At 49.2% G+C, this 15225-nt stretch overlaps 1 protein-coding gene across 4 annotated transcripts in view; it reads right to left on the bottom strand.

Moving 5' to 3' along the window:
* The window catches only part of GFPT1 (glutamine--fructose-6-phosphate transaminase 1), a 32820-nt gene extending 18115 nt beyond the window's left edge, over window positions 1-14705 (bottom strand). For 2 of the 4 annotated variants that reach the window (XM_062510730.1, XM_062510728.1), the window contains exons 1-9: window positions 14663-14687; window positions 8651-8758; window positions 8176-8283; window positions 6913-7038; window positions 6153-6211; window positions 5047-5181; window positions 4141-4202; window positions 3376-3455; window positions 233-338 (exon numbers count right to left, since the gene is read on the bottom strand). In XM_062510730.1, coding sequence (XP_062366714.1) covers window positions 233-338; window positions 3376-3455; window positions 4141-4202; window positions 5047-5181; window positions 6153-6211; window positions 6913-7038; window positions 8176-8283; window positions 8651-8758; window positions 14663-14669 — 791 coding nt within the window. In that variant the 5' untranslated portion in view covers window positions 14670-14687. Of the gene's footprint in view, window positions 1-232; window positions 339-828; window positions 868-2385; window positions 2440-3375; window positions 3456-4140; window positions 4203-5046; window positions 5182-6152; window positions 6212-6912; window positions 7039-8175; window positions 8284-8650; window positions 8759-14662 lie in introns of all 4 variants that reach the window. The other 2 variants (XM_062510731.1, XM_062510729.1) reach the window with 2 other exon arrangements.
* Window positions 14706-15225: the final 520 nt, after the last annotated feature.

Genomic DNA, 15225 nt, shown 5'->3' with positions numbered 1-15225 from the left:
TAACACTGGGAAATCTTACCAACAGATGAGCCTGAAGAATGGCAACACTCTATTCCAAGGCCAGTGTTCATTACTTTAACAGCAACTCTGTTTTGGTTAATATTTGTAAAGTAATGGCCACATGCACACAATTTACTTTTTTCACAAAGAAACCAGAGCCTCCCCACCTCCTGTTCAAGAGAGCCTCAAACAGGATATTTCTACATACACCAGAGGTGCTGGACAACCCTACCTGGCATCAGAAGCAAAGTAATATTCCACAGCTTTCTCCTCCACGGGGAAGAGGCAGGTGGTGCTGTCCACTCGGGACAGGTTGCAGCTCCCCTTCTTGTCTTTCCCTAGGAGACAGGAGGGTCAGGGGTGCCCAGGTGACACACCTGGGCACAGGTGACACCTAGCAGAGGCCCCAAGGCACAGTACCAACATGAAGCACTATTTTTCTGCCTGCAGGTGGGCACAGCGAACAGAAAAGCAGCACTTGTGCTGCTGTGCCCATCCTCAGTTGGCTTGCAAGAGTTTTATTGCTTTTTAAGAAATTTACAGGTGTATTATCAGTGCAGTTTGAAGTTCAGAGGAAAACATCAGGAAAAAATCCAAATTAAAGTTTTGTGTGGCTCCACTGGCAAAGAATTCAAGGTGCTTTATGAGCAGCTATATATTCCCAAACTTCCCCATTAAACCTGCCTTGCTGATCATTTTAAGTTTCTTCCGTGTTCCTTCCTGGTAGGAATCTCCTGAGCCCTCAGAAATGGTGCAGCATTGCTCTTTCTTCGTCTGCTGCTCTCAGCACTGGGGGAATTCTTTCAGAGCTGCCACCTGTGTGCCCACCCTGCTCCCTGCTCCCAAACCTATTTCTTTCTGACTGAGCTCACTGTTCAGACACAGCTCAGGAAATCCAGGATTAAGAGCTCGGCCTTGTTCCTGCACTACCAAACACAATCACCTCATTCTCATCAAAAAAGCAGACCTGCGCTGTTGCCAGGGAGGTATCCAGGGGTGCTCAAAGACACAGGACTGAGAGTCAGCTTTGGGAAAATCTCTCCTAGAAGTTCAGCGTTTCACCAAGGATCTTGTCTGGAGTACTCTGGTAATTCCCAATACTGTCTCATCCTCCTCCAAAGTGCTTCTTAGTGGTGGAGCTCATCAGGGATGCAGATGAGGCACCCAACACCTACTGCTCAGCACCAGCCTCCAGCAAAATTATTTGCCAGTCATTGTGCACGGTGTGGGGAGGGTGGGGGTGGATTAATCAGATTACCTCCCAAAATGGGACTATTGCTGAAGAACAGTAACACTGAAATTACTCCATTCTGTATTTATTCCATAATCTTGATGTTATTTCACCTACTAGACACTGATCTGATTCAGTGATGCAAGTAGAGCTCGTGGTGTTCTGACTTCCACTTCTGCAGATGAAAATGTAAAGGAAAAATACTGCTTTCATGCTGATACTCAGTGAGAAATCACTCAGCCAGTGATTTAGAGCCTTCCAGTTCAGTTATCAGGTCAGTCAATGAGGAAAACAATGCCTTTGTGGTGGAGTTGAGACAGAACAGACTGATTTGGTGTTGAGAAGGGACAGAGCAGAGCTGTTAGTGGCCACTCCCCCATAGAAGCGCCCAGACCTGATCAGAACATGCAAATTTGGTTTCTCAAAATAGAGCATTTCCCTGCATTGGCTTTATTATGTTGCACTGCTTTCCTGCATTACAGATTCTGCAGATCATTACAGATTCTACAGGTTCAACCAGATCCTCCTCCTCACAGAAAAGGGCTCTCCTGCTTCAGATGTGAGCTTGGCTCATCCCATCATGTGATGGCTTGGCTTTTGAAGCACTTCAAGTGAGTAACAGATGGTTCCCCTGATAAATGAAGAGGGGAAGGAAGTCCCAGCCTCAGGCCAACCTCAGAGCTGCCACCAGAAGCTGCAGCTCAGACTCACACCATGGTCAGGAGGACAACAGCTCTGACAACCCAAACTCCAGAAGGAATTTTGGGCAGCGTTTGCATTAGGATTAGCAGCAACCTCCTGCTTTAGGGGTTTATTTTCAAGGTAATTGTTGTTTTTAAGGAAACAATGTTTCCTTCTGTAGCCAGAGCTGCAGGAACACTCAGTACAACTTGCACTGTCATCAGTTTTTGCACATATGCTGTGTATTATGTCCCAGTATTTGAAATGGGATGGGTAGATTTTCCTGTGTGTTGCTCGTGGTGTTTCTGATCAAGAAGGAATTTTGATTCACCCATGAGTTTCACTTCACTACACGGAAAGCAATAACCACATATTAAAAACACAATGCATCTTGGCCCCATTTATGATTCCTTTTCTAAGGAACTGGAGGATTTGTCTGAAATTTCAAGTGTTAGCTTTTCTCTGGTAGGCACCTTCCTCCATTTTTATGGATATTCCATCAAAAGAATGATCCATAGATGGTACAGCTGGAAGTACAATTGGAAAAAAAAACAAACCAAACTTGAGATAATCAGTAAAAAAATAGTGTTACATAAATTCATTCATATTACTGCTAATCATCCAATCAAAAGGCAAAGCTTCTGGGACTGGTTCTTGCAGCAGGGGATCAGCAGCTACTGTTAGGAAGCAGCAGGACAGGGCAACAATTCCTTGGATCGCTGCACTGCTCAGAACACAAGTCCACGTCCCAGGGACTGAACAGGCTCAGACCCCTCTGACAACAGTGAATTACAGAGTAATCCTTAGTCACTTTTCATCTTCAAGGGTGTCTTTGGTGGTAGAACACATGTGAGAGCAGGATGGACAGAGAACATGAACATTATCCCATGAAGGGTAACAGCTCCTACAAATGATGTGTGGTGGCAGGGGCGAGGTCTGTGACAGAGCCAAGGGACAGGCAAGGTCTGTGACAGTGCCAAGCCCTCTCATCTTTGCTCTTGAAAAACACTAGACTCACAAATGCCAACATGCCACACGCAGAACAGAGACTGCAGTTCAAGTGTACTGTTTAATTTATTATACTGAACTATTCCAACACCCCTGGCAGTGTCCATGGACAGGGCTTGGAGCATCCTGGGGCAGTGGAAGGTGTCCCTGCCCACAGCAGGGGGGTTGGAACAAGATGGGCTTTAAGGCCCCTTCCATCCCCAGCCATTCTATGATTATATTTTATTCTACTACACTAACATGTATTTTCCTGGCAATAACTGGATATTAAAGCTTTGATTACAACACTAGAGGACAGGTTGAGGGTATACAGTAGGTAGAACACATGGTTAAAAACCTGCTTTTAAAAGAGCGTCTCTCACAATGGTTTCATTTCCAATTTCCAGCTGTGTTTCAGAGCACACAGCTGGGTGTGGCCAGGCCCTGGAGCCCCAGGGGAGGTGCTCCTCACTCACCTGTGCGGTACAGGATGGGGATATGGTCGGTGGAGAGCTTGTGCTCGCTGCGCACACCGATGAGCAGGGGGCTGCCTCGCCTGCAGGGACAGGGACACAGGACAGCCTCAGCTCCAGGGGATACCCCCTACCCACGAGTCCTGCCCCCCAGCAGCAGCTCAGCTACACCAGGGCACAGCCAGAGCCTCCCAGAGCAGCTGCTGCTGCTGCAAACACTGAAAGAATTGGGATAAAGAACGTGTGAGGAACCTGCACCAAGGTTAGACAAACTTCTCCTGAGTCACTGCACACCTGAACCAGGGACTGTTCCACACTGCACATTCCTACAAAAAGGTATGGTGCTCAAGTTCAACCCCACTGAGACTACCCCAGGTGATGATTGTGTTTAAAAGTGAGATAGGAAACCTGTACACGAGGTTGGCCCAAATTCCAGGCCAAGTGGAGGACTTGTCCAAGTGCTGCCACAAGGGCAAGCACAAAGGAAAAGGTAAAATCACCTCCTTTCAAATCATAAGCAGAGGATTCCAAAACAAAGCTGTTCCAGACCAGGTGTGGTACAGCTGGTCACTAAGAAATTTCCAAAATGTTTCTGGGAACTTTCTGCTATGACAGATGGAAAACAAGAGAAAGGAAATTAAAAACAACAACCACCCTCTCCCCAGCATATACAGGGTGATGAGAACAACCTCTACTCAGTCTTCTGACTTGAGGGCACAAAAACAAGTGACAGGGTGCAAGAATGTTCCTTCCCACAACAACACTCACCTGGTACCAACTGCCTGCCCAGGGTAATGAACACTCTTGAACACAAGGGCAAAAGCACCTTCCTGCAACAAGAGAAACAAACTGTTTAACTCTTCAGCTGAGGCCCAGGCACTCTTTCAGTGCTCCCAGCACAGAAACTGCTCCCATGTTTCTGTGAACACAGAAAAGACACCAAAGAGATGTTTCCAGAACCACCTGTAGCTCCAGCCTGCATCCTGGAAGGACGTTCCTCCCCTGAGCCTGGCAGCACATCCTCAACCACTGAATGATTCTCCTGAACCCCTGGAGACACTCAGACTCCCTTGGTTATCCGAGTGGCTTCTGATTTAGCTCAGGGTGCAGTGAGGGGGCCTACAGAGGCAAAGATGTGCTAAAAGAAGTACCAAAACTTGAGGGTGTTTGTTCAGGTGAGGTGCCACAACCTGCCAGCAACACGAGTTCTTGGCCTGATGCTACAACAGCTCCTGGCAGGTAAACCAGTGAAAACCCAGCTGAAGCAGATGCTGTGGGGTGAGAGATGAACTGTGGTGGATTCTGCTCCCGCACACAACCAGGCGGTGGAGGCAGAGCAGCTCACACCAGGGGTCAGCAGCAATCCCAGATGGAGCTTTGGGAAGGACTGGAAGCAGCACAGACTCTCCCAAGCAGGCTCCCTCCCTGTTCCCACCACCCCAGCCAGGGGCTGGCAGCCTCCAAGTGCTGCCATGTCCAAGGACTGAGACATTTCCCAGATGAATAGTGTTCAAGAAAACCTAACACCTGAGATGAACAGTCCCAGCAGGGGAGACAAAGCCATGCCTTAACATGTGAGCATCCTGCAGCAGTGGCATGGCTGGTGCTGCAGGGGCTATTTTGGGGTGGACTGCCTGTCCCATCGTGCCCATCCCTCCAAGCCCCCAGCATTACCAGCTGCTGGATGACCCTCTCCACCAGCGTGGAGAAGCTGATGTCGTCGCTGTCGCGGTTGTCATACATGTACTTGACCAGCTTGACAATGCTTTCCGTGTCCGTCTCCGACTCGAAGTCGTAGCCCTTGCTCTCCTGCAGGGACAGGCCATGTGGGTAACCAGCCCTCTGCCTCCCCTTCCACCTTGCTTTGCCCTCCTTCCCACCTTTCCTTTCTTTGGTTTTACTCCTGCCTTTCCTTCACCTTGCCTTTAACTTTTTCTTCCCTCTTTTTCTCATGCTTTTCCTTCTCCTTGCTCCTGCCTTCCTCCCTCATCTTTCTTCTTCCTTCCCTTTTTCCTGCTCTTCCTTTTCTTTCCCGCCTCTCCCTCTTTCCTTTCCTTCTACCCTTCCATGCTGAAGGGTATGTATGTTCTTACACTTTCTCCTTTTTTCCTATGCTTCGCTCTGTTTTTCCTCTTCCTTTTACCTCCCTGCCTTTCCTTTTTCCTTCTTTTTCTTCTCTTCTCACACCTTCTTTCCACCCCTCCTGCCTTTTAAATTGCAGGAATACAAGGAGGGGAGGAGAGGGCAGTGAGTGGGAGTGTGAGGTGAATGGAGGAGTGTGAGAATGTGAGGAGGAGTCAGGGTGGGAGGGACACATGGAGGGATTTGAGTGGGAAAGTCTCAGTGGGAGAATGAGTGGGGGCTGAGGAGGGAGTGGGAGTTGTGGGGTGTGAGGAGGGTGGTGAGTGTGAATGTCAGAATATGAGTGGGGGAATGCTGGGAGTGAGGTAGGAATAGGGGATGTAAATGTGAGAATGCACTCACACAATGGGAGAGTCTGTGAATGCAAGGGAAGGAGTGGGAGTGCAAATACAGGTGGGAGTGCAAAAATATGAGTGGGGAGCATGAATGGAGGCAAGAGGTAATGTGAGTGGGGAAATCACTGTCAGAGATGAGTGAGGAGTGAGTGGAGCAATGTGAGTGAAGGAACGGGGCGAGTGGTGGATGTAAATGGGAAATGAGAGTGAGAATACACTCAGAGGGGGAGTGAGCTGGGAAGGGAGTGAGAGCAAAGGGGAGTAGGAAAGGAGGGAGGGTCTCACCCCCTGGGGTTCACTCACCAGGAATTTCTGCAGGTCCTTGTAGTTGGTGATGATGCCATTGTGAATGACGATGAACTCTGGGGACAGAGGAAAGGCCCTGCTCAGCCCCATGCCAGCCCCAGCCTGGCAGCAGAACCCATTCATGTCACTATGGGACAGGCCCTTGGCAGAATAAAGCACGTTTCACCTCCTGCTACCACTCCCTGCTCTGCCTCCCCTGGCATGGCAGGGGGTGGGAGGGATAAGAGTGACCTGGGTGGCACCAGGGCTACCCAGACCCTGCAAAGCCTCTGGAGGCACCTGAGCACTTGGCAGCTCCCATCCTGCTGGGAGCAATGAACTCCATGCTGATGCTTCCAGCTGAGCACTGCTGTCCCCTGGGCAGCCACAGCCAGCACAGCCCACATTGTGACAGCCTTAAGCACACCAACCCCCTTCCCTACAGTGGGGATTCAGGGGAAAAAAGTTTACGAAATTCCATTACAAAGAACAGCCACGGAAATTCTCACCATCCCATTTCCTTCTGTCTTCTCCTCCTTGTTCTGTGCTCACACACCCAGTCCAGCCCTCCTGGGATTCCTCACTGCAGGCAGCATTCCCCATGGCTGGAAGCCGAGCCCAAGCCCTGCAGCTTCACTGCGGCTGGGCTCATTACCACAGCCTGAACGAGCCCAGTGCCTGCATTTAGCTTCCCCTCCCAGGACACAGAGGGGACAGGAGTGCTCCCTGAGGCTTCAGGAGCTGGGCGAGCTGAGGAAGTGCTAAGGAAGGCACTGACCATTGTTCTTGTCCGAGCGCTGAGGGTGGCTGTTGACAGGCTTGGGCTCACCGTGCGTAGCCCAGCGCGTGTGGGCGATCCCCAGGTGAACATCAAACTCGATGTCCAGGTCCATGTCCTGTTGCTCTGCAGCAGAAAGTTTTAGTCCTGAGGGATTGTCCATACTCCAGGTCAGGCTGGGAGTCTCACCAGACTACAGAACAGCAATGCTGACAGGGCCAGCAAATCCCACAGGACACAGAATCACAGAGCTGTCAAGGTGCTCCTTGCCATCCTGTCATCCTTGGCTGAGCCTGCACACCACCATGGTTATTCATGCATCCCTAACCCCTGCCTCTCCAAAGTCTACCACAAGCATGAATATTTCTTTGGAAAAAAATAATCCTCTTACTCCACAAGTGTTTCCACAATCTCTTGAAAACTGTGTATCCTGCTTCTTGAGCAGGCAAACCTCCCTTCAGGAACCCTCTGTCCATCTCCTATTTCTGTATCACACACCCCAACTCATCTGGGCTTTCTGGCTCCACACTAAGATTAGACTGACCACCTCTCTTTGGGAAACGCAGCACTCTACAGCTCAGGTGAACACAAGAATGGGTTAAAAACACTTGAATTACACCAACACAGCAGCTTCTGAATGTGAAGTTGAGATCCTGACTGCTCCCTGCCCTCAGACAGCCTGTATTAAACTCCCAACAACTTAGTGCATCTTTGCATTGAGCTCAGATTTAATGAATTAGGGTTTAAATAAAGGGAACAGAAAGAGATGCAGAAGCCCTCAGTGCCATCAGTGTCACAGTGACACAGACCAGTGCCCTCCTGGAGCCACTGCAGAGCCCAGCCCCACAGCAGGGACAGCTCCAGCTGGGACAAGCCTTGCATGGGAACATTTAAAACCCAGCTGGGGAGGTTCCTACAGCATCACTCCTGCCCAAGCTCTAGGTCTTAATAATTATCTTCTGCTAATTCCTCTAACCCCGTTTCAAGGAATTTTTTGGTTGTTTTGGAGTTTTTCTTTATGGAGTCTGTTTTCCACAATGTATTTCAGGTCTATTTTACTTTAGTAGGATGCAACTAATTTGTCTTGGAAAAAATCAGGATTTCTCTGTAACTTCACACCAGCAACCACAGGATCACAGGGATCATCTTCACAGCTCATCCCTGAGCATTTACAGACAAGTTACTTGGAAATTCGTGTTTGTGGGTAAAACAGGTCATATTCAAAACACAAATTAGCTGAGAGGAGGAAAGGGAGATACCTACTGTGAACCTCTTCATCCAGAGCCTTCACTTTCCCCGTCTGTTTGATAATGTGAATTTTGCAAGCATTGGCTTCCCAGTCTTTGTCATTTCCACCGTCCAGTCCAACACCTAAACCCCACCGTGGAACATGGAGAAAGAGTCAAGTGCAAAAGTCATTACAGTATTTTATGTAAACAAATTCTGCCCTTTTTGACTCTTCCTGAGCCCTTTCTCCAAAAGCTGGCCTGCCACATAAAAGCAAGAAACCCCTTAGATTGGAACTAAGTTTTCCTTCTGTCACCTTGTCAGTATTTTTAAAAACCTTAGAAAAAAAAAAAATCAAGAATGCTTATAGAAATTTGTATATTGAAGTTAGTTCAAACCTGACCACAGGCACATGCAGTCTGTGTTCAGAAGCAGAAGGTGGTAGAAAGCATACACAGTCACAGGAAAACCATCAGTTCAAGCCCAAATTCCCAAGAGCTCAGAGAGGTACCTGCAGAGTCATAGCCCCGGTACTCCAGGCGCTGCAGGCCCTTGATGAGGGTCTCCAGGATCTCCCGCCTCGTTCGGGGCACATGATAGTTCAGGTAAGCAAAGATACCTGTGTGGGGAAAAAAGAATCATCTCACACTAAAATCACATCTGAGGAAGCTCTATGTGAACACCAGGCTCCCACTGCAGCAGCCTCAGTGCCTGCGGGAAGCTCCCACTGCACTCCCAGCCCCAACCAAAGCTCAGCAGAGACATCAGTGACAGTCAAGAGATCAAAACTGCCCAAAAACACTGAAAGCAATCCAGCAGGACAGGAGAAGGGATTTCCCTGTAAGGTGGACCTATGCAACAGGATGAGCTGCCAGGAGATAACACAGAGTGCAGGAAACTCATCCCTGCAGGTGAGCAAGTCAAGGTTCCCTAACATGGAGCTGAAGAACCATCAGAGAAAGGAGTTCTTCCTCCAACAGCTTCTTCCAAGTTCCTCCCACAGACTAAGCAAAAAATCATTTCACTCATGCAAACTAAGACTCCCAAACAATGGAGCTCTTTTTCCTGTAGGTTGCAAAGGAAGACGAATGGTTGCTTCTATGGGATGGCAGGGATGAGGAGTGTGGGGGAATTTCCAGAACCGTGGGATGGCAGGGATAAAGGGTGTCAGGGAATGCTCCATGACCATGGGATGGCTTCTGGCACAAGGACTGCAGCTTATTCTGACTCAAGAACTTGCTCCCTCCAGAAGGGCTGACTTTGGACACCTTCATTAAATCTGAACCCAAAACACACAGTGACTTGAGATGTTGTTTTCTCCACAGATTTCAGCAAGTTCAGTCACACCTGAACCAAAAAAAAACCCCAAACCCTGACTGCTCCTCCCAAATGCTGGCAGTGCACAACAAAAAGGGCACAGAGTGGCAATGGCCTCCCCACAGGGAGGAGGGGCCCAGCTGGGAGGAGAGGGAAAACCAGAGTGTTTATCCCTACCTGTACTGCAAACAAACTCCAAACACCCATCCAGAAAGAAGTCAACTTGGCATTTGTCTCAGGCACTGGAAACAGCTATTAATTACAGCACAAGTATATTAAGATTATTCATGAGGCCTGTGGAAAAAAAGCCTGAATCCAAGACTAAGAGAATGCCACAAAAACAAAAACAAAAGAAAAAAAAAAACAAAAAACCTCCCAAAAAAACCAACCCAAGGAATTCAGTGCTTCTCAGAAAACAGAGACTACAAAAACTAAGGAAACCAGAAAAAAATCCAAATGCAAACAAAGCTGCGAAATATGGACATGCTTTTCCAAAAAACAGACCCTGGGAGATTCAGTTTTAATTCAGTTCAGCTTTTACATCCTGAGAGGAAAATAGGTACAATGATAATGGAGATGACACTGGGAAAATCAAATTCTAAGAACTCATCTGTGAGCAACACATTTTACAAATGAGAAGGCAATTAAGACAGGGACCTTTAAAACCAACCTTGGAGAAAACAGGAAAAAATGAAATAAAAATAGAATATGCACAAATGACGTATCATTAAAGTAAAAACTGAGACAACAAGGCTCCTGTCAAAGAACACAAGTCTTCCTAAATGCATTACTTACTACTGTGCAGGCTAAAGTTCAATATTTGACGGCTTATCACCCATTTGTGATACTTATCATGATGAACTACGTGTAAGCAAACTTCATTTATTGGAAATATTTACAAATGTGTTTCATTTCCCCTTTACAAACATCCTGCAATGATGTAATACTTCACAGCTGGGGAAAGTTTGAATCTCCATGTGGAAAACAGATCACCCAGGAATACCTGAGCAATCGCACCCTGTAAGCACTTTTAATTTTAAGTAGAGCTCCCAATTCCACGTCCCAGTTCAGCCCAGAACAGGCCTTTATCGCACACCAGGGACACATTTTCCTCCAAGCCACAGTGCCCTGTTCAAGCCTTCTCTCTCCCTCCCTGAGCTGATATTGAAACCAATTAACCCAGCTCGATACACAAGAAATCATCCAGTGCACAGAGCTTTGCCAGGAGCCCCTTCAGAAGTGACAATTTCTCCATCTTTGGAGTCACAGTTCTTTGGAATCACTCAATGGAAGTGCTGGTTGGGATGGAATTCCATCCCCCATTTCTCCAAGGCAAAATTTCCCCCACTTCCCCCAGGCAAATCCAAAGAGTTCCATCAGGATCCCACATGGTGCACGATCAGCCTTGACGCCAGGTGCTGAAAATATAAAAACCTTGAGCAGAACGTTCCCCAAACCAGCCCACCAGGAGTTTCAGGGTCTCCAAAAAAGTTTTGGTTTCAATGCACTTTTAGATTCCCTTCCACACAATGCTTCCAGCAACAACGTCATATATGCATATGAAACTCTGTAACACTGCAGAAACAGCCTGCACCAGGAAGCACTCCAGAAAACCAGGACCTATCATGACATTTAATCACTCTGCCTTGAGGAGCCCTGAGCTGGCATTGTTCGAGGTGAAATACACGTGACACAAAAAATCAACCCTGGGAACTTCCTTCTCGTCCAGCATGGATAATTGTGAATTCCCAGCTGCAAGAGGAGAGCAGCAAGGACACTGCAGGAATTCCCACCTGGCAGCCTCAGAAAACACAACACCCCTGTCTGGAACACACTGACAGACCTCAGCACTCAACACCAATGCAATTCAGGATTAGAACAGCAGTGACACTTCACAGCATAATGAAACATTTCATCTACTAACCTGACACAGGACTTTGCATTTATGGACTGGAAAGACCAATTCAAAGCATGTCAGCTTCTAAGACAACTTTTGAATCACGCCAAGACCCATAGTAATAAGTTCTCTTATTCTCTCAAGTGAAATACCTTGAACAATATAATCTAGAATATGAAACATTTCCTTTCTTGCAGGTTTGCCTTAAACACCTTACCTGGGGAACCATCAGAACAGGCATTCAGCTGCTTCTGACACTCAACTCCTCACAGACCTGATTTTTAATATTCAAGCATAAATCCTTGGCCTTCTTAATTTAGTATCAGCTACGTAAAGAATTCCCTATAAAGGGCTGATAATTTTAACAGAATAGCATTTTCAACAAATGGACATTATTTATTTCTAAAGCTGTCAGTCACAATATTTTTTCTGAGAACTTCATTTTCCCCGTGAACTTTTTTGGAGCTCAGATTCCTTAATTTCATGGCACGTTCACAGGCAAACTAAATAAATCACCTTTCCAGGTAAATTATAAATGTCTCAAGACACATGAAGGAATTGCTTTTTGTAATCCTTTTCCTACAAAAGTAGATAAGCCTTCAGGCTGGGTTTACTTCCAAATTCCTTTTCCTATTACTGTAAACTCATTTCCATAGACTTTGTTATCAGTACATTCACCTGCCAAGGACTCCAAGGAATCCTTTATCCCAGAATTACTGCTCAGCCCCACTGGAGGAGCTCCTGTTGCTGCTGTCCTGCAGTTCAGGGAGGTGCCAGTCCCTGCATCCCAAAACATCCCTTTCCCTGCCCAGTTTGAGGACCACAAGGTCAGGCCCAAGCTCGCTGCCACTGTCATGTCTGGGAGCTGCCCAGGGGACAGGTGACACTCAATTCATCACCCCCAGGCTGGGAAAAAAAGCAAAACAGAACAACATCCACTCCGTGAGGATCCACTGGACACTTCTCTCGCTGCTCACACACACATCTTCCTCTCCAGCTAAAAATAAATAACCAGAGCAGCAATTCCAGGGACTCCCTCTAGGCCACAGCCACTTCTCCATGCTCCACTCCAAGGCAGACACCAGGTACAGCCAAGGGGAACAGATGTGCAAGGGCTGCATTGTCCCCACTGATGCACATGCAACCCCAGAACTAGAAACTCCAGTCCTTCCTAAGCCCATTTTTATCTTCAGTAACCACTAGTAAAGCAAGACCTGAATTCTACAATCCAAGACCTGAATTCTACAGTCCTTTTTTTGTCGTTAAAACCAGTCATGCCATAGAACAGACTTATTGTTTTACAGAATGGTCTGTGGAGCCTGGCTACCTTGACAAACCTGTTTCCTGAGCTATTTCATTGAACTGGTTTGGTGCATTCGAACCAAAGCACACCCACCTCATAGCTGGCCAGGGGGTCAAACTGCAAGTGTCTAACACACAACCTAGACAAACCCTATTCTCACTAACATTATTAGAAACAAAGCCCCAGCACATCTAAACAGTATCCATAGCAGGCACCAAGGCACTGGACTTTGAGGCTCCTTTCCTTTGCCTGTCCAGCAGCACAAGCCCATCGGAACACGGGACTCTGTAAGGTCACAAACCTGAACATCAGGCTGAAAACATTGTGTAGACAATTCCAGGCTGGAAGCTGCTGAAGCTCTTCCTTCAGTGTGACAGGCTGAGAATTCAGGTAACAATAGCAGCACTGTCACATTTTTTTCTTTTAAAACTCATCTCAACAACTACCGTTTTGTGTGAATTGGATTAAACTCTGAATATGGATGGACACCCACCAGGTTAAAGCCATGTTTATCCATCCCCACCCACAATTTCATTACAAATGTTGTCTGAGGGCTCAAACCTGGCCCTGCAGCTGCCACAGCCTGGGAAATCAGGGTCCTCTGCTCCAGACAAACCAGCAACCCTCCTGGTTTCCTTCGGTGAGGAGAGACAAGCCGCTCTCACTCCAGGATACATTCCCAACTCCCAGAGCAACACAGAGAGACAATAACCCCCCAGAGCTTTTCTCACTCTTTCCATAAAATGTTTCAGTATCCAAGAAAAACTTCATTTGTATCAAAAAGGGGGGAAACACGTTAAATCCTGAACATAACTGAGGAACTGCCCAGTGTTTTCAGGGTTTATCACGGCAGAAAAGACAAAGACCAGAATGTTAACATTGCATATTTCAAAGGCCAGACCTCAAATAAGGCAAGCTCGAGGCACCAAAAACATCCCTGTTCTTGCAGCAAGCTATTTATAATAATAATTATCCTTTCTATTCTTAGCTTTGCTCCGCTTTGTTCTTTCAACACAAATTAAGATAGTGCTAAATGTAAGCTGAGGTATGAGCCTTTAACTGATTCCCCAGAGCACTCCACAACTTGACATCTTGAAGGCAATACCAGTTCCATCCCACAGAAACAATGAAAGAAATGGCAACTTACACATTAAGTGTAAAACCCACAGTCTCTCTGAGAGCATAATTTTGCACACAAAAATACAGGAAGGGAAAAAAATAAGGTAGTGTGGAAAGAAGATAGGAAAATCCAACAGATCGCTGTTGTATACATTTCCATGGAAAAACATGAAGACGACGGGATAGGAAGAGAAAGGATAAATTACATTACTGCGCGAAAGGATGAGGCAGGGTGGTTCTATTGCCACAGGAAGCGGAGCGCAAGGCACGGCGGCGAGAGTAGAACCAGAACCAGCCCCGGCCCGAGCTCATCCCGGGCTTGGGGCACGTTCCCGGCACAGCCGAGCCAGGCCGGACCCACGGCCCCTCTATGCCCAGCCCACCAGAGCGAACCAGGACCGATCTGCGGCAAACAAATCACCGGGAGCTGCAACGGCTAAAAAACACCAACACTGCTGGCACCCGGAGTGGGAGTGGTGACCGCGACAGGATCGGAGCCACGGCCCGGGAGCGCCCCGTCCCACCCGTCCCTGACGCGCACCGGGGCTCCCGTGCCAGCGGGAGCCACAGCGGGATTCCCCCGGGCCTGGGCAGGGTGTCTGTCCCTGGCAGCGCCGAGCCAACCCCGCCGGCACAGCCTGGAGCACCGGCCCTTTGTTCTCTGCCGCCACATCCCCGGCAGTCTGGCGACAATTCGCCCTCTCAGTCGCTAACACGGCGCGAGCCGCCTCCGCGCGTTACTCGGGATAACGGGGCCGGGCCGCCTCTCGCCCTCCGTCCCCGCCCAGCCGGGGCTGCGCCGCGACCTCACAGCGCCCGGCCGGGCGGCTCCTCCCGCCGGCTCGGGGCCGGCCCGGGCCCCGCCGTGCCCCCGGCCCGGTGCTCACCGCACATGGTGCGTTCCGCTCCACAGCCGCGCTGTCTCTGGCACCGGGGCCGCACCCCTCGCGCCAGGCCCGGCGCAGGCCCCGGCCCGCCCCGCCCCGGGCCGCACCCGCCATTGGCCGCGCCGCCACCGCCCCGCCCGCCCGGGCCGGGACGTGGCAGCCGCTGCCGGGGCCGCGTCCGCCGCGGGGCCGGGCGGACAGAGGGGGACGGGCAGCGGGCGGCGGAAACACGCCCGGGGTACGGGGATGGGCCCGTTCCCTGAGCCCTCGGTGATTCCCAGCCCCAGACTCGGGCCGGGGGAGCCCTGTTCCCAGACCCTTCCCGGTAATTCCCAACCCCGGAGAGCGGAGGCGAAATGCTCCCCCCGGTAATTCCCACTGACACCAGGCAGGAGCAGCTCCCACGGGATCATCCCCACGCCTTTCCGCAGCAACTCAGCGCCTGGAGATCACGGGGTGAGGGCCCAAGGCTGCTCCGGGCTAGGGCAGAGGACGAGCGGCCCCGTTAGGCCCCCGGAGCCCCGCGACACGGGGGCTGCATCCTTCCCAGTCCACGCGGCCTG

This window comes from Cinclus cinclus, chromosome 29 (genome assembly GCF_963662255.1).
Source record: "Cinclus cinclus chromosome 29, bCinCin1.1, whole genome shotgun sequence".
In the NCBI taxonomy this organism is placed as follows: Eukaryota; Metazoa; Chordata; class Aves; order Passeriformes; family Cinclidae; genus Cinclus; species Cinclus cinclus.
The sequence above is the reverse complement of the archived record's forward strand: the minus strand, read 5'-3'. Positions and strand labels throughout refer to the sequence as shown.